The sequence below is a fragment of the Toxoplasma gondii genome, chromosome IX (genome assembly GCF_000006565.2).
Source record: "Toxoplasma gondii ME49 chromosome IX, whole genome shotgun sequence".
In the NCBI taxonomy this organism is placed as follows: domain Eukaryota; phylum Apicomplexa; class Conoidasida; order Eucoccidiorida; family Sarcocystidae; genus Toxoplasma; species Toxoplasma gondii.
Genome location: NC_031477.1, coordinates 5,935,049 through 5,953,173, shown reverse-complemented (window position 1 = coordinate 5,953,173; position 18,125 = coordinate 5,935,049). Strand labels below are relative to the sequence as shown.

The 18,125-nt window shown below is 52.1% G+C and overlaps 1 protein-coding gene across 1 annotated transcript in view; it reads left to right on the top strand.

Annotated features, from left to right (window-relative positions):
- Positions 1–17,662, top strand: part of TGME49_306310 (RecF/RecN/SMC N terminal domain-containing protein) — a 22,923-nt gene extending 5,261 nt beyond the window's left edge. Inside the window, exons 7-28 of the mRNA XM_018782476.1 lie at positions 430–765; positions 1,305–1,387; positions 1,550–1,771; positions 2,293–2,415; positions 2,833–2,935; positions 3,360–3,589; positions 4,281–4,631; positions 5,720–5,894; positions 6,446–6,602; positions 7,210–7,291; positions 7,661–7,764; positions 8,559–8,654; positions 9,426–9,624; positions 10,470–10,568; positions 10,961–11,008; positions 11,593–11,717; positions 12,380–12,509; positions 13,241–13,301; positions 14,114–14,295; positions 14,745–15,135; positions 15,503–15,746; positions 16,468–17,662. Of these exons, the coding sequence (XP_018636166.1) occupies positions 430–765; positions 1,305–1,387; positions 1,550–1,771; positions 2,293–2,415; positions 2,833–2,935; positions 3,360–3,589; positions 4,281–4,631; positions 5,720–5,894; positions 6,446–6,602; positions 7,210–7,291; positions 7,661–7,764; positions 8,559–8,654; positions 9,426–9,624; positions 10,470–10,568; positions 10,961–11,008; positions 11,593–11,717; positions 12,380–12,509; positions 13,241–13,301; positions 14,114–14,295; positions 14,745–15,135; positions 15,503–15,746; positions 16,468–16,690 (3,764 nt within the window). The 3' untranslated portion in view covers positions 16,691–17,662. The remainder of the gene's footprint in view (positions 1–429; positions 766–1,304; positions 1,388–1,549; positions 1,772–2,292; positions 2,416–2,832; positions 2,936–3,359; positions 3,590–4,280; positions 4,632–5,719; positions 5,895–6,445; positions 6,603–7,209; positions 7,292–7,660; positions 7,765–8,558; positions 8,655–9,425; positions 9,625–10,469; positions 10,569–10,960; positions 11,009–11,592; positions 11,718–12,379; positions 12,510–13,240; positions 13,302–14,113; positions 14,296–14,744; positions 15,136–15,502; positions 15,747–16,467) is intronic.
- Positions 17,663–18,125: the final 463 nt, after the last annotated feature.

Below are 18,125 nucleotides of genomic sequence, written 5' to 3'. Positions count from 1 at the left end.
TTCTCATCGTCGCTTCCTTTCTCTCTTGGGGGACTCTTCGTGCGACCCGGCTACTTCTCCAGGCTCGCTGTGCCGATCACTTTCCTCTCTTCTCCCCGTCGGTTGTTCGCTTTCCTTGTTCTCTTGATCTCTCTTCTTCATCTCTTCTCTCCTCGTCACCGCTTCTCTGCTCGTCATCGCGTCTTGCCTCTTCATCGGTTCGCTCCCCTTCATCTCTTCCCTCCTCTTCACTTGTGCTGGTCGCCACCCTTGCTCTCTTCTCCTCTCCTCTTCCACTGTTTCTTTCTTGTTCCTCGTTCTCTTCATTTCACCTCCTCCTCTCTTCTCCACATCTCTTCTCTTCGCCTCTTCGCTTCGCCTCTTCTCTTCGCCTCTTCGCTTCGCCTGTTCCCGTTCCTCACGATCGCTGTTCCACTTTGGTCTCTGCAGAACTGGCTTGGCGCGAGGCTGCGAGTTATTTGGAGACGCATGCGCGTGCATGCGCGGAGCAGACGACGCGAATCGAGTCTCTGGAGGAGCGGCTGGAGGGCGCCGAGAGTCTGCGGGAGGACCTGGAGAAGCAGCGGGAGCTGCTCAAGACGCAGGTATCCCGGCAAACGGCGTTGCGCGACGAGGCTGCGAACGTTCAGACGGAGCTCAGGGCGGAAGAGGAGAAGCTCCGACTCGAGGCGAACCTGTGGGAGAAGAAGGAGGAAGCAGAGATTCAAGGTGACGCAGAGCGCGACGAAAAACTCCGAGACCTGAAGGAGAAACTGCGGATAGCGGGTATGTCAAAAGAGAGGGAGAACGGGCAAAGGGAGCTAGAACCGAGCAGGCGCAGCTGCAGAAGACGGACTGGTTTTCTTGAAGCGACAGAGGTGACAGCCGACAGACAAACGAAAACGCAACAGACGGCGAATGAAAGACACACGACCGATAGAAGCGATAGGAGAGCTGGAGAGCGAGGTGAAGCCTGGGTGCTTCTGGGCGTGTAAGAGAGACAACAGTCGAAGGGGAGGAGACAAGGACAGATGGGAAGAGAAGAAGAGGAGCGAGAGACGCTGTTGTGGGAGAGCGCAGAGCGCCGAAGCGGGGGACCAGGCGAAACGTTTGAGAGGAAAAAGAACGATCGAAATATGAACAGGCAGGCGACTGTCGGTGTGTGAACCGCGAGGAAAAACGGTGAAGGAGAGAGGAGATACGAGAGCACGAAGAGAAGGAAGAGAAGAAAGAGAAGAGAAGAAAAGGAAGAGAAGAAAGAGTAGAAAAGGAAGAGTAAAGAGATGAAAGAAACGTTTTTTTCTTTCGTTTTTGGAATTTCTCAGAGATGAAACTCGCAAACGAACTTCGCCCGTCCCTCGATGAAACACAGAAAAAATATCAAGAGCTCCAGCAGCGCTTCCAGCAGGTAAACCGTTTCGCCTCCTACTGGCTGCTGTTTGTGTGGCAGTCTTGTGTTTCCACCATCCTGTCCTTTCTCGCCATTCCTCTTTCTTTATCCCTGCATCCTTATGGTTTGTGTTTTTTCGCTGTCTCGCCGTTCCGTTTGTTTCTTCTCTCCTTTCTGCAGGCTCAACAGCAGCTGACGGCGCTGCAGTGCAAGCGCGGCATCCTGGCTGCTCGCAGTCACATGCAGCGTGGAAGTTCCTCGCGGAAGAGTACATCGAAGGAGGTTTCCGGAGGCGCAAAAGAAGCGCCGCGTTGCTCCGACGCAGATGTGCAGCGCGAAATCAAGCAGGCCGAGCACTTGAGAAAGGAGGAAACAGAAATGATCAAGACGCTGACAGCTCAGGTGAGGAAAGGAACAAGGACGAAATCCCGTTCATGTCCCCGTCGACCCCCGTACAGGGCAAGAGTGAGTTGTGAGCCCTGTCACTCAGTTAATTGGTTGTAGGTTTGATATTCTGCACCAACCGATGTAAACTCGTGATGTTTTTTGTCGCATATATATAACTCTAGTAATGCTTGTCATCTTGCCTGTATCTATTTAGTGGGCGTCCGTCTTTGAAATACTGCGACAGGGGACAAACCGAGAACAGGACTCCCCACGGAGTTACTACTTAGGCCTCTCGTTCATCTCTTCACAGCCTTCGTTTACACGGGAGAAACAGGAGAACAACGAAAGGATACACCCTTCTTGTCTTCTCTCACTTCTCAAAGGAATCCACTGTGCGAGGTCTTGAACGCTAGCACATGCACACGGTGCTTCTGAAAGACATCCTACCGCTATCTCGATGCCTCTGACTAAGCGGATCCAACGTCCTTGCAGCTAAGAAACTTTCCCGCGTTCTCGCTTCGCGCTTCTTTCTGTAGATCGAGGCACTTACGCGGGAGAGAGCTGAACTGGAAGCAGACCGCGAGGCCTCCCAACACGGGCAGGCGAAAGCAGCCGAGGAACTGAGGGAGACAGAAGCGGCGCAACGAGACCTCAGCAAGGTGGGCGCGGAGCAACTGCATGCGAAAGCAGAAACAAAGACGACAAGGGGACTCAGATTCTCCACGGAAAGCTCTACACACTTCTTCGAGGACGCAGTGGAATCTGGCGTAAAATGCCTCTCACTCGCTGTCTACCGCTGTCTATGTGTGTCTATAGTTATATCTCTGCAATCATGTATCTATGTCTGTCTCCATCTCTCTCTTTCTCTCTCTATGTCGCTCGTCCTGTATACACACCAACTATGAGAAGGTGAACCAGAAATTCGTGGTTTGTCTGAAGCGTCATGTTTGCAGCTCGATATGTAGACAGGCACACACGCATACGTCGATCTGTCTATCTACGACGATGACGACGAAGCGTCAGCGGACAGAGGGCCTCTTTCAAGGGAGAGAAGTAGGAGTGTGTTGCTTTTTCAGGCTTTTGAGGAGGCTTTGGAGGAGCTTCGCGTTCACCAGGCTCAGCTAGGCGAGTTGCTTCAAGAATACACTGTGGCAAAGGACGCCCTCGCAAGCGCGGAAGGTGCGTGGTCTGTCGGCTTCCAATGCGCTCCTCTGTTTGTTAAAGAAAAAAATCGACAAATCATGACAAAAAGGATTCCCCACCCGCTCTACAACGCGTCGCCTGTCCTCAAAGATGCAGAGTGCTACTCCGTTTTTCTGCGAGTTGTCTCCTTTTTTCGTGTCGTGCTTGCCTTTGCCTTCTGCTCCTTTCTCTCTCGCGCGGGCGTCTCGCTTCTTTGGGTCACCGGTGGATTCTTCGAGCCTTCTGCTTCGGCCTCGTCTGTCCCCCCGTTTGTCGCTGCTGCAAGGCGCTGCATGTTAAAAACGTACGCAGAAAAGAGGACCCGGCACCGCTTTTCAACGCAGCAGCTGTTAGCGCAGCTGTGCATGAAGGATGTCCTTCGAGAGGTCTGCGCTCCTGTCGGACTTCTCGTCTCTTTCAGATCGTTTTTGGCAGCAGCTGCGAACGGACGTTCGCGAAGGCCTGCACGCCGCAATCGACTTTGCTCGCAGCAGAGGCTGGTCAACTCGAACTCGAGAGAAGTTGGAAAAGCAGACGTCTTCGACGGCCCCTGAGCGTCCTCGAAACTCCAGCGGCGACGACACTCCGTCGCCGGAGAAGCAATGCGAAAAAACGCAGATGCCAGCAGGCATGCTTCTCGATTTCATCCACGTAGGTCCAAAGGTTCAAAAAAACTATCCTAATAAATACCTGACGCATGCATATTATATATATATATATATGTAGAGGCATACGTGTATAGGTGCGTGTGCCTTTGTGTAGATGTTCGCACCTCGGTGAGTGTGCATCCGTCTTCAGTTGAATTGCTTTTTGATGCTTGTTCCAGTCATTTCGTTCCGTGTATCTCTGTGTGGCTTCCTGCTTTACTTGCCCATATCTGTTCATTTCGGTCTGTAAGTTCCCCTATCTCTCCATATCGATATCTACGTATCTCAAAGTGTAGATCTGTAGGTACATTACTGCCTTTGTCAGTGTCTCTCTTTGCGTATCTCTGTGCGTGCATCAGTACCTACGTGAACATTTGCATATTAACCAGTAGTTCAGACTGAAAGGAAAGCTGTTAGAATGTTCAAAGAACTTTTCATATAAAGGTACACTGACTCTAATTCAAGGTTTCTTGCTTTTCACTTCGATGTAGAACGCTCCTTCACCGATCTGTTTCAATTGATAGATCCCATTTTTTCATGGAAGAAGTATTTTTTATTGATTTTCGGCGCAGAATGGCAGAGATTCTTGCAGTACCTCCTGTCGTCACTTATTACACCACTGCTCGCCTGTCTCCCCATATCTCCAGGTCCATCTCTGTGATCGCCTCGCTGGCTTTTGATGTCTCAACGCACAGGTCGCTCCGGAGTACCGCCGAGCAGTTGAGGCAGTTGGAGCGCATGCGCTGACGGCGTTCCTGGTGCCTGACGCTCGCGCGGCTGAAGATCTTTTGTCCTACCTGAAGAGTCGAAAGACGCGAGCGTGTGGGTCCTCGGTTCTTGGCCGCCGAAGCCGGGAGGAGGAGGCGAAAAGAGACGAACGGAGCGGCTGCGTGCAGGAGGGAAAACCGAATGTCAGCATCACCGTCGTCCCCCTCAAGGAGGTAGCAGAGCTGCAGAGAGAAAAGGAAGAACTGAGCCGCAACAAAGCACGCCGAACGCGGATTCGCACTCTCACAGAAGAAGGCAAATGCATGCCGCTTGTCGAGGTGAGGCCTCAAGGTCTGTTCCCTTTCCGGTGCTCCTGGAGGACCAACAGAGCCCCGGTCGTTTGTGGGAAAAAAAGTACGTTCAACGCTGCACAAGGACCTCTCACACTCCACTCGCGGACGCACACAGAGACAGCTGCGATGCCAACGCGCAAAGGCAAAGCTACAGACTTTTACGGGGGATGCAAGGATCTGTGGCACTCCTTCAGACACTGCATAGTTCGCTAGAAATACGACTCGCACACGATATACGAAGAGAGAGCCGTAGCGAGGATTGGACAGACATGTCTACATGTCACCTTGAAGAGCTACATGGAGGCAAAGAACGACCAGAGAGGAAGCGGGAGCAGAACGTACCAAGTCAACACAACGTAGACAGGGTTTGCCAGTGGCTGCAGAAGCTTTTCAATGCCCATTTTCTTGCTTCGATGAGTCTAAACGTTAGTCCCGATGAACGACGGTTCTGCTTGCGTCGAGGAATCAAGGAGCGCGGACAGCCGAGAGTGTGCACGAAGCAACGTCTTCGAGTTGAGGCATGAGCAAACGCACACAGAGCAGCAGCAGCAGATGAGCAACAGAACGCTTGAAAAGGGACAGGAGAGCAGAGAGGAGACTACGCAGACTGAAGAGCGAAACGAGAACCTACTGATCACGGCAGACTCAAGCGAGAGGACGGCTGAGGCGGAAGCAGCGCGGAGAAGCCGAAGCGAAGGAAAAGGGGTCACGAAACGCAAGGCGGGAGGACACAGAACAGCTTGTAGAGGAGACAGAGAGACTGAAAACAAGAGAAAGACAAGAATGGACAAACAAAAGAGAACGCGTCTTTCAGGTTGACAGCCCACAGTTCTCCGTGTCGACGTGTTTCGTCACTAAAGAATTTATTCACGACTTTCTTCTTTCTTCTCCCCATCGCCTGTTTCCTCTCTTTTCGCTCTTCCCCTTCGCTTCTTCTTGCCTCCTCTGTTCTCTTCTCCGTTTATTACGTCCTGCACCTTTTACTCTTTTTTGCGTTCATCTGGCTCCTCTTGTCTGCGTCGCTCTCCCGGTCTAACTTGCTTCCCTTGTGTCGTTTCTGGTGCCTCTGCCAGTGTGTGGACGTCCAGCTTTCTTATTCCGCCTCAAGCTCGGCGGACGGACAGCAGGAGGGAGACAGCGGCGTCGAGTTGGTGTCGGCTTATATTCGGAGCGTCCTGGGCCGAGCGATGTTGGTGCCTTCCCTCGCGCAGACAGATGACGGCTTGGTTTCCAGTCTCCATGAGAAAGGTACGATCACGACCAACGAAACGTCCGCTTGAGAATGTTGTGGGGTCGGGGAAACTATGACTGTGAAGGGGAGGTGCAGCCGCTCGTGTGTATTCTTCTTCAAGAACGGCGACAGTTCCCCGTCACAAAGAACCACAGGCTGTTGTTCTCTCTTGCCTCTCTCCATACTCTCTCTCCACTTCGTCCCCATTCGGGCAGCTTCTTCTGCGTCTCCGTCTCGATTCCTCTCCTGTCTCGCGTCTCTCCACGTTCGCGTCGTGGCGTCTCCCTTTTTCTTGGCATCGTCTTCCCCGTCGACTCTGTCTCCCTCTTCTTCTTCTTCGTTTCCTCCTCCTCTTCCTATGAATCCTCTGCGTCTCTCTGTTCTCCCCACTTACCTCTCCGTTTTCGTTTTCTGCTGCCGCCTCGTCCACTCAGACTCGTACAAAGAAGCCCCCGGAGCCTTGCGCGCGCACAACCTGCGGCGTGTGCCCGCAGGCGACTCACGAAAAAAGTCCTGAGAGACGCTTTTTCTTTCCTTTCTTTCCGGCGACTTGTCCTTCGGTTTTCAGGGCTTGACTGCGTGACTGTGGACGGCGATGTGGGCTTCGCTTCTGGAGTCGTACGCGGCGGCGGCGTCATGCCTTCCTTCCTTTCTTCGCATGCAGACCAGCAAAGCCGGGACTTGTGGGCGCAGCCGGCCTGTGGTAAACTGCAGGCCTATCGGAAGTGAGACTCGGAACAGAAAGTCCAGATCGGCAGCTGCGGCTTCGTCGCCTCGTCGCTGTGTTCTCGAGTCTTCAATCATATTTGTGGCCGAAAAGGGGGAAGGACATGGACGGAAGGAAACAGAAGAAGAAGGGAAGAGGAAAATGGAAAATGGAGTGTCAGGAAGAACAACGCAGAGACTGTCAAAGAAACGAGGCGTTGCGTGACTTCTTATGTTGTCACTTCTCAGTGCGCAGGTGTGGCGAGAAGGCAAGGAAGCATACGTTTCTGTTTCTCGTCTTCCCTGGGTCTTCTCGCCTCTGCTTTTTTTTTGTTGTTTTCTGTATCGAATCCTTGCCGAGCGTCATCAGTGTTTCGTTCAACCAGGGGGCGGGAACCCACCGTGCAGTTCCAGTGAACATATGCTGCAATTAAGCGGTGGATGCGCATGCTTCTCAAGGCCACAGAGATCCAAAAATGTGTGTGCGGATCTCGCTCTGGTATCTCTTTGGAATACGAGTGGGAAGCTTCTCTCGCAGTTGCAGCTCGGGCACTAAAAGGTTTTGTTACTCTTGCAATTTTTCTCGAAGTGACGACTTTCGAGCAGACACGTTCTGTGCGTCTGCAGTTTGCGGCAGCGGCAAGAGCAGCTGGATAGGCTCGGACAGCAAATCGAGGAGAAGCGAAAGAGACTCGCAGAAGTCGAATCCGTGAGCGCTTGGGTTCTGTCGCCTCCTGGGAACGCCCAGCCACCACCTGGCGTCTTTGTGTACTCTCTTTCTTGAAAAAAGCAACTCTAGATCTGTTTTCCGATGTAGCTTACACCACCGGGAGAAGTGAGTTGTCCAGCCTGGGAGCCTTCTACGTTGAACGAGAGCAAAGTCATCAATCTTCTGGCAGAGGAGAAGCGGGACTGGCCAGTCTCTTGAGGCCTGCGATGTTTCTCATGCCGCCTTCGCTGCAGACTGAGGGCGAGGCCAGTCGAAAAAGACACACGCAAATGCCAGTTCGCGTTGCGACAGTTGCTGCTCTGCTCCACTCGTGATGCTTCACTGTCTGTTCTTGCTGCATGCTTGCAGCGACATGACGCCTTCATCGAGAAGGAGCAGCTGCTCTCTGAGACACGGGCGCGGTGCCAGGCGAACCTGGAGGAGGCGGTAGCGAGCAGGCAGCAGATCGACGGGTGAGGCTTTTGAGTTGTAGATGTTCACCACTCGCGGTTGTTCCGTCACTCGTTCAGCGTCAGTTTCGGGATGCGATGGCTGGCCGGCGTCCAGGTGCCTGCCCCTTCCCCCGTCAGTGCAGAGTGTGGACTGTCGGGAGACACCAGCGAGCTGACGTCAGACCGAGTTTCTTCGATCGGTATAGTGTAGGATTCCAAGTCTGTTGAGATAACTCGATTCCACCATTTCAAACGGAGACTCGAGTACAGATTCAGATGTTTCTCGGAAGCGAGCAGCTGCCAGGATGGACAGGGCGAGCGAACAGAAGAACCACAACGAAGCGAAGACAAAGAAGACACACGGGAGACAAAGCGTTTCTTTCTCGTCTCCTGTCTGGCCTCTGTCTCTCCACCCGCCATCGGCGGCACAGTCGATATTGCACCTTCCCTGCCGCACACAGTTGTCGTTTCGAGTGTATCAAATAGATTCTAAAATGCGATGAACGGAGTAAGACTGAAACGAGAGAAACGCGCAGCGGAGCGAGACACCGAATCAGAATTACAACGAACTGCTCGAGTCGCGGTCCACACATATTCACGAGCAAAAAACCGCTGAACGCGTGAGCCTGCCCGTTTGGAAAGGTCGCACTTTCGCCACGAGCTGCCTTTTTCCATCTCTGGGCGCCGCTCGACCTTAACCCAATTTTTTATGACAGCTGTGAGCCACCACCGCGCTGGACTGCTTAAGCCAGCAGAGACGTCAACGAATTCTGACTTCCGCATTTTTGTGCTTTTTCTGGATTTCTCTGCCGCAGTCGACTTCGCGCCACGATGGACCTCCTCGCGGCAGTCGAGGAAGGAGCTCGCCAGGCCACCCAGCGCGTGCATGGAATCAAGACTCTCATTCAAAAGTGAGACTTGAGGATTCTCAGTCAAGAACCAAAGGAGACCGTCCTCAGCAGCGTAACAGAGAAAGAGATTCTTCGTTCGAGAGCGTCGCGAAATCACGAGAGGCTCCGATTTCGAGAGATCGACCGAGACAACAAGCCCGATAGAGCGTAGACTTCATGTTGTGAAGGAACAAGGAGTTCGGTGGGAACGCGAGAGAAACAGACTCGCGAAATTGTAGACTTTTTTTCCGCTTGTGAACTGGCCCGACGGCACTGCTTCCTCACACATGCTGCAGAGCCTGTTTATTCTTTCGCTTCTCCCTGTTCATGCCCGTGAGGTGTCGCGCTCTCTTTTCCACGTGGACGAAAGTTATTTGCGATTCAATGGAGAACTTGGTTCTCTGCACTTTTTGCTTTGAATTGAGGCATGCGTAGGCCTCTCCCTCGTCGTCCGTGTGGCCTGCGCGGGAAGTGGAGAGATGCAGGAAACGGGCATAGAAACGCGAAAAAAGCGAGGAAACGAAAGCGGAACAGGAGACGAAAGGCGTTTTCTTTTGCGTCGGGTCCTCTGAGAAGCAGCGAAAACCTTGTAATTTGAGGCCTGTCGTCCTCCAAAAACGGACAGCCCCTCTAGCGCGGAGCTCTACTTCGGAAGCGCCTCGTGCGTGCAGTAGCGGTCACCGTCTCGTTAAAGAGGTACCAGTGCCAGGATGGAAATGTAGGACGCTATCTACGCTGCATTGACGACAGCCTTTGTCTTGGAACGGTGTCTGTCTGTCTCTGTCGTTTTAGTTTGAGAAGAGAAAACGTTTCGCCAGACACAGCAGGTCTCTCGTTGTCGGAGGAGAAGGACGCCACACGTTTGCCTGGAGAAATTCGTGCAATGGAGAAGGAGATGGCTTTGCTCAAAGACGAGGCCGAACAGAGAGAGCGCGAAGTCCGGGAAGCTTCGTCGGAAGTTGATTTCCATCTAAGAAAACAAGTTGAGAGGGTGAGGAGTTTTGCATTCAAGGAAGCCAGTTGCGAACGAGAAAAAGGTTGGCGGGAGCGAAGTCGCAAAGACCCTGTCGATCGTACGCTCACCAGCGCCTGTCTCCCGCCACAGCGTGGCTTCGACAAATACGTCGAGGATGCATGATGTCCATCTGTGCATCGAAGTTGATTCTTGGTTCTCATGCTGGCAGATCCGTTTTTCATAGTCCTTCATGTCTCCGAAACGCAACTTGCTTGGCATTTCCTCCGAGGGGTTGTTGGGCGGTCCTGGATCTGCGCTTCGGCGTCGCGTGGGCTGTTTCGTCTCCTTTTCTTTCACTGGATATCTTTGTGTTGCAGCCAACCTAGTCTTTGAAAAGACACCTGGAGAATGAGGCGGTGATAAACGATTGGCAGCCGCGAGGGTACAGCTGCACATATCGCCAGCTCTGTCTTCCTCCAGTGTCGTCGGTCGCCTTTCAGCTTGTCGTTTTTCAGTTGAGGCCTTGTTCCGCTTTCCATCCATATTGCGGCGTCTTCGCCTGTCTTCCCTCGTAGTCCGCGTTTTCTCTCTCTCGCGTGTGTGTGTGTATTCTGCGGACGCGTTGTTCGACTTGTCTGGATTCTCAGTGTCTCTGTTTACGAACTCCAACGTTTGCTTGGTTACTAGCCACAAACACCAGAGCTGGATTTCAGTTCGCGCAGACCCGGGGATCGAACGTCGTGGTCCAAGGCGTCGTCTTGAGTCCCCAGAGGAAGCTGGCGACGAGTTGCGTTTCGGAAATGACTTCTGCGAAAAAGGGGACACTGAACCTTCTAAATTCGGAGTACGCGTTGCGTCTCTGTTCTGGATTTCTGCCTCAGCTCGAGCGAGAAGAGGCGCGTGGACGCCGGTCTGAGGCTCGCGAGAAACGCCAAGAAGTGGAGGAACGGCTGGCTGCAGTCAACCGGCGCATGCTGCAAGTGAGCTCGGCCGCGGTCGCTGGATTTCCCTCGTCCTTGTCTCCTACGCGTTTCCCTTTCTGCACGTCCTTTTTCTTCCTCTTGCCTCCGTCAAACAGCGAACTCCGGCATGGTGTCTCTCAGGACTCACACACACGTATTTACATATATATGCATATATACGTATATATACATATACATATATAGATATATATATGTATATTTGTGTATATGTGGGATCATGGTGTGAAGCATCTGATATCCACGTGGATGTCTTCTGTCTCTCGTATGCCGACAAAAATGTCCTCATGATTCTGCGCCGACGCTGCTTCACCTTTTGGAGTTTCGGTCGGATTCGTGTTGCGTCGCAATCTCTGTTTTTCGCTTCTTTGGCTCGCCATGTTTTGTCTCAGGAGGAGGAAGTCAGCCGCAAGTGTGAGCGCCGCCTCCGCGTGTTGGAGGTAGGAAACAGACTTGTGTCTTAAGGCTCCTTCTTCTCTCCAGCATGCCGATCTTCCGGTCCTTCTTCTCTTTTCCCCTTCCATCTGAATCCTACCTTTATACCACTCGACCTTCCTCCCGCTTCTCTACTTCTTGCTTTCCACCTTATCTCTCTGACTCCATCTCTGTTGCTACCTGTTTCTATCTCTCTGTCTCCTTCTTCTCTACCTCTTTCTTCTCTGTCTCCTTGTTCACACGTCTTTCTTCTCGGTCGTTTTTTTTCTTGCCCTTGTCAGTCTCCGTTCGGTACCTCCGTTGGAGACCTTTGTCGTTATCGCTGTTTGTTTCGCCTTCTGACGTCGACAATAGCGCCTTTGCAGAGAGAGAGAGGAAAACATAAGCAAGGCAGCCTCAACGAAGAAACGCAGCGATCCGAAGAAGCCAAGGAAGCAGAGAGGATTAAAAAAGCGAGCATAGAGGGATTTGTCTCTTCCATGTAAAGACAGCACATGCTCCTAGGATTTAAAGACTTCACCCAGACAACGAAGAGCGAAAGAGTAGAGCAATAAAGCATGGGGACTTCTGTTCGTTTTCGTTTGTGAAGGAGGAGCTCGAAGAGAAGGAAGGCGAACTGGACCTCGCGGAAAAGCAACGACAGGGAATCGTCGCACAAATCGAAGATGCTCTCAAGACTCTCCAAATCAGCAAGCGCGCGGCGGAGAGTGCCCAGTGAGGAGCCAACGCCTTTTGAAAGTGGATTCGTGCATGCACAAAGCATACGTTCACAGAGACTCTCGTTTTGGGAGTTTCGCGAGTCGCTTTTCAACGTATTCACCTGCAACCCAACTGGGTTCTCAACAAACGTGCTTGTGATTCTCCGTAAACACGCATGCTCATCATACCTTTACATACACTTGCTGATACAGCTCTATCTATGTTTGCATCTATCTACGTCTACACACGTATTCATATATATATATATATATATAATATATATATATATATATATATGTATCTCTCTCTCTCTTTCGCTCCCCTTCCTGTCTCTCTCTCTGTATATATAATATATATATATGAATATGTATATGTATCTTTATCTCTCTTTCGCTCCCCTTCCTGTCTCTCTCTCTGTATATATAATATATATATATGAATATGTATATGTATCTTTATCTCTCTTTCGCTCCCCTTCCTGTCTCTCTTTCTGTATATAATATATATATATATATATATATATATATATATATATATGTATGCGTGTCTGTGTCCTGGCGTATGTTGAAATACTGATGTGTTTTTGAGGGACGCCTCGAGAGACATCATTATACGGCTGCGTGCGCGCCTTTCTTAAGAAAACCTGCGGCGACTTCTCAGCGAATTTGTTTTTCCAGGCGCGCGAAGGACGACGCAGAGACGCTGTTGGCGGCCACTGGGGCGGCAGCCGCGGCGGCGCCAGACGTCTCGCAGTTGAGGCTTCTCAGTTCCCGCGAGCTCGCAGTGAAGCTCGGCGCCGTAAAGAAGGTAGGTGAAAAAAGGACGAAAGGAAGCAGTGACCGCTGAACTATGAATGAGGCGAGGATTCTCGTACTTCAGCACGAAAGAAGAAACGAGTATGATCCTTGAGACATCGACAAAATACGAGGCGGCCAGTGCGTTCGTCCAGTTACTCAACAGGTTCCAGGTGTGCAGGAAAAGCACCCAGAGCCTGGAAGAACCGAAGGCTACACATGGTGGCGTTTCTGCTGGAGAACCGATTGATGGCTCCCCATAGGTTTTATTCTGCCTGGCAGCTTTTGTCTTCTTGTCTTTCTTGTGGAATTGGTGTCTGACTCTTGAGAGAAAAGGAGTTTTAGATCTTGAGAGTCTTTCTTTACCGGATCCACGAAAGCGTAGGAGTCCGAAAGTGCATGGTGTTTCATAAAACAGCCGACTCTATATTAGACGCTCACTTCCCGGCTGCATTTGCCTTCTGTTTGAAGTGCACTGTTCGTCTCGGCCCCGGGACTCTTTTTCCTTTCACTCTTCCTTGTCTTGCGAATGTCGAAAGATGGACGCTTCCCTTGTCGGTCTGTCCGTCTCGTGCGTGACGATCGTTTCCTCGTGTCTCCTTCGCTTCTTTTCAGCCGCTAGCGCTTCTTCACCTTTCTTGGACTTGAGTTGCCTGGCGCGTCTTCCACTGGTCACCTGTGTTTCGCGTGTGTCAGGGACTGCCAGTCCGTTGTCCCCTGCCTTTCGCTGCTGTCGCTTTTCAGAAACTGGAGGGGTACTCGCACGTCAACAGGCGCGCAGTGGAACAGTTCTCAAATCTCCAAGGTAGGCGCGACGGCAAGTCTCCCAGTCTTTCTTTCCAGACAGCCGTTTTGAAGAATCCTGACCCAGACCGTTTCAGCGGGGGGGAAGGAGCAGTTTCGAAAGAGAGAAGGAAACCGCACATCATGCGCGCGTGGATATCTCAGCCGGTTGAGTGGGGTGTCCTGTCACTCCTCAGAGGCTCGTGTGACCTGTCCTATCCTGCTGGGAGTCATCGTCTCTCAGGCAGGACTGTGGATTCGCTCTTTTTCCAAGGGGGTTTGGATCGAAGACTTCTACGCAATGAGAAATGTGCGTGTCGCTTTTCCTTTGGTTGTGGTTGTGTCCGCTTCTTTTCGGGGAAATCCATCCTTTTTGCGTATTCTTGACCTCCGATGTCTCCGGCGACTGGTTCGCTCCCGTATGGCAAAAACGTGTGTTCCCACACCTTTGCTGTTTTGTATTTCGCTTCAGTCGTTTGTTTCTGATTGCACTGCATACCTGGGGACGTGTATTGTGAGCCTCGATGATGGGAGCACAGTTCGCTGGATCCCCTGTCCAGGCAGTTGCTTCTCGCTCCAGTCGACTTATTGTTCTCATTTTCCTACCGTGATTGAAGAATCGCACACCGTGAAAATGCTCTAGAATGGTGATGTCCTTGTGTCCTTTGTCGAAATCCAGTAATACCTGCCAAGTCCCTCGTATATGTTCACCTCACTGCGTGCGTCGGATGAGACAGGAAGAGGACTGTGCACCTGGAGTTGCTGTTCCTTAGCTGCCGCTGGGCTATCTTTTGTCTGCTCCTCGCGTTTCCTCCCGCTGCCGTTCTTTCGTAGATGACTTCATGGATCTGCAGCAGCGCGAGAGCCGACAGAAGGGCACACAAGAGGCGATTCGAGAGCAACTTAAGATTTTGGTGAGAAGGAAGAAGAAGGCCGTCCTCGCGTCCTTCGATCGCGTGAACGAAGAATTTCAAAAGATCTTTGCGACGCTGGTCCCTGGTGGACGCGCGGAAATGGTAAGCATCCCAAGGAAAAAAATGAGGCAGGGCGAGGAGAGGAAGTCTCCGAAACAGGCGACAGGGAGAAGAGACCAGGTCGGGGACTCGTGAAAGGGAACAGGCACACAAGCATGCGCGAAAGTAGCCAGAAAACCTGGCTTCCAGACGTTCAAACTGGAATGCATCTGCTGCCTCTGCTCCTCTCCTGTCGGTCTTGCCCACCCGGTTCCTCCTCGTTCTGTTTGTGTTTTTGTGTGTCTTGCCCCATGGCTCTTTTGCTGTCATCCTCACTTCGCCGTCTTCTCTCCCGTACCCCACGTAGATCAGGTGGTGGAGGCGATCCCCGTTCTCTGCCGTCGCCTGCTTGCCGCCTTTCGCTTCGTCTGTCATGCCTTTGTTCTCTGCTTCTGTTGCTCCTCCGCAATCGAAGACTGCTCGGCCTTTCTGGCTTCGCGTTTTTTCTGCAGATTCTCCAGCATTCGCTCCTGCCGGACAACGCTCACGGGTGCTTTGACGATGACGCCGTGCAGTGCGCAAAGGGCCGCGACGAGAAGACCCGACACAGAAGCAACTCGCTGGACGCGAAAGCCAGGGGACAAGCAAGCCGAGACAAGCGTTTCGAGATGGAGCACGAAGAGGCCAAGGCAGGCGGAGAAGAAGGAAAAGAGGGAGACGACGGCGGCGCCTCTCTCATTGGAGTTGACATCCGGGCGGCGTTCTCCGACGCGGGCGCCTTGACTGCCTCCACACGAGGCGGCGCAGACAGAGCAAATCACCAGCTGGCTCTTCTGAACTCGACAGGCGGCGAAAACAGGAAGGACAAAGACGGGAGGACACACGGCATGAATCAACTATCAGGTGAGCGTGAAACGTCGAGACGGTTCCAGCACACAGGACTCTCTGTCCACAAAAATACGTTCTACGCCAGTTGGTCGGGATACATCGAAGGTACACTTTATCAGAAGTCGCCGCTGCTTCATATACATACTCATGTATATATGTATTGCGTGTCAGTGCATGCAAGGATCGCCTCTAGGTACACACGCGTCGTTCGTGGTATATATATATATATATATATCAGTATGAGATGTCGCGAGAGAGGCAACTGCGCATGCGTCCTGTTTCTCAGAGGCCGTTGCGCAGGCATGCCGATTTTGGGAGGCGAAAGAGGAACTGCTGTCTTTTAGCCCCCTGTGTTGTTGTTTGTCTCGCGAGCTCCTCTCAGGTGGGCAGAAGTCGCTGGTTTCGCTCGCACTGCTTCTGGCTCTCCAGCGCGTCTCGTGCTGTTTGTCGAGTTCTCCGTCGGCCGAGTTTTCTGCTGGCGAAGAAGTGAAGGAGACCCCGGGGGGCGTCCTTCTCCTCGACGAAGTGGACGCTGCCCTTGATGAAAATCATCGGCGCGCGGCGGCCCAGGCGTTGGCCCAGACGGCCAGTCGAAGGATTTCTCAGGTGATTCTCACTACCTTCAGGTAAGGCATATCTGTGGTCTTTGACCGAAATGCTCGCTCTGCAAAGCGCGTTTCCCGCCGGTCACACGCTGTCGTCAGAAACAGGACACACAGTCTTAAAGTGTAGCAGCAAACACCGGTTTCGTCAGTAACCAAGAATTGTTTTGTCTCGTCGCGGCCCCCAGCTTGCGCTTAGCCACTTTCGAAACAGGCGCCGAGACCCCTCCGAAGGCAGTTGCGAATTGTCGCGTTTGTGGTGACTTTCCTAAGATAAAAGCACTTTAAGATGAACAGTCGATGCGTTCGGAATCCGACGTGGATGTAGATTGGTAGTCACAGGAGCATTTGGGCCTTCAGTCGGTGCGCGCCGATGGAGACGTTTATCAGAACGAATCATGGAAAACCTGGAGGACTATCTGAGATTACGAGTTTGGATTCCCCAATGTCAACTCCTCAACCGTATGCCTCGAGTATACAAGTCGTGATCCCCGTTTACATTTCAGGTTGTTTCTCTGTTTCTCTTGCCTCGTTGTCACTTCTCGACTGCCAGATCAGCGGGTTCCAGGGGCTTCTGTGGTGCTTGATGTGGGCGGTTTGCGGCGGGAGAAGCTCGTCTGTTTCCGTTGCTCTGTCTTTTTGCGTCGTTCCTCGTCTTGTTTCGGTTTTGACGCGTTTTTGATTTCTGTTTCCGTTCTCCAGTCTGCTCTCTGCCTTCGTCCTTACGTGAACTCGTGTGTGTCAGGCCGGAGCTGCTGTCGCCTGCGGACGCTCTCTTTCACATCAGCCAAGAGAATCGAGTTTCCTACGTGGAGGAAATCGACTTGCGAGCTGCGATGGACATCTTACAGGAGCAGCAGGGAGAGGAGATAGCGTTGCACGAGGAAGCATCGCGAAGGATGGAGAGAGACAGCGACGCACGACTGCGGGGATTGCCTCTGACTTTTCCGCCCCTCCCAGCGCACTGAGAGGTGGATAGTTTGAACTGCAGTGTTCGAATAAGTTGACGAGGCAGTAGCACTTCGTTGGACAGCCGAACGTCTTGTCGGGCAAAAGGCGGCGCGGCGGGGAAACGCGAAAATATGTACAGCCGGCGGGTGAACCAAAAAAGGGAGAGAAACATACACGAGATTACGCACATGCCACCCCCAAGAGAGTGCACAGGGCCTCGGAGTAAACGCCAGGCGTTGTCGCTGTATTCAGCGGCAAAACAATGCTTATACCTTTCTTGGTTCGCCACAGCCAGGAGATTTCCATCTTTCTACAGATACACCCCTTTGCCAGGGCAGCGCAAACAGATGTCGCTCAGATCCACACAAATACGGAAGTTCTGCAGCTGTTGAGTCGGGAAGATTCTTGTCAAAGTGGGAGGATCATAGTGTTGATGAAATTTATCTAGTTTCTTTTGGTAGACTTTCGGATTTTCATTCCGTCTTTCCTACGACAGCCAGGTCTGACTTAGGTTACCGGACTTCTATTGCCGCGAGCACTGCGAGTGGCTGCCGCCCAGTCAACAGTACGAGGCAGCGAAAAGGCAACAGAAGTGCCGCGGAGCGAAACCGGGGCCCGTTTTCTTCTAAGCAGTCGCACGCATCTAGTAATATCAGTTTCCAGAGTCTGGGACTAGACAAGACACAGTGAGCTGCATTGTTTTCTGGACATTTTTTATCGTCTTCGGGTCTGCTGGGTCGCTCATGTTTTCGTGGTTCCATAGAACGATCTTCACAACGGCAAACTGTCCGACAGCCGTTCCTTTTTAATTTCTCACAGGTCGGGTTGATATCCGGTGGAATGGCATGTACAGAACTGGTGACGGGAGTCGTCGTTTTGGGGTCGAGGTGACTCTTCATGTTTCAGGCCTATTTGTGGCCAGTGCTTTGGGAAATTAAATGCTTTCTGGGAACCGTTTACAGATTTGCCTCTGCAGGGACGTTAGACAAACGCAGGATGTACACCCATCGTGCTTTCGTGGACGCGACCAATGCAGAAAGACGCCCGAACCGTTTTTATCTCACACGTTCTTTTAATTGTTCGCGAAATGAAAACAGAATAGAGCTGTCCGGCAAGCGTGACCCCTCGGAGAGTACGCACGCTGTCTGCTTTTTTCTGGGCACTCCTGTAGAAATGCTCTGAATACCCTGTCACATGGTATGCCCTGGTCTGGAATCATGCATGCACGTCAGTAGTCAGTCGTGCCAGGACATTACGGGGGCTCCGAACAGTGCGACAGATTCTATTCATCGCACACCTTTGTGTAGTAAAACTCGTGTCTCGCTGTGTGGATATTATTCTAAACAGCGTCCTAGGCAATGATTCGGATCCGGGGAGAAGCCGCGTTTTGACAATGCTAACGGGCATGCAGTATAAACGCACATTCCATCACAAGCGGATAATAGTCTCGCC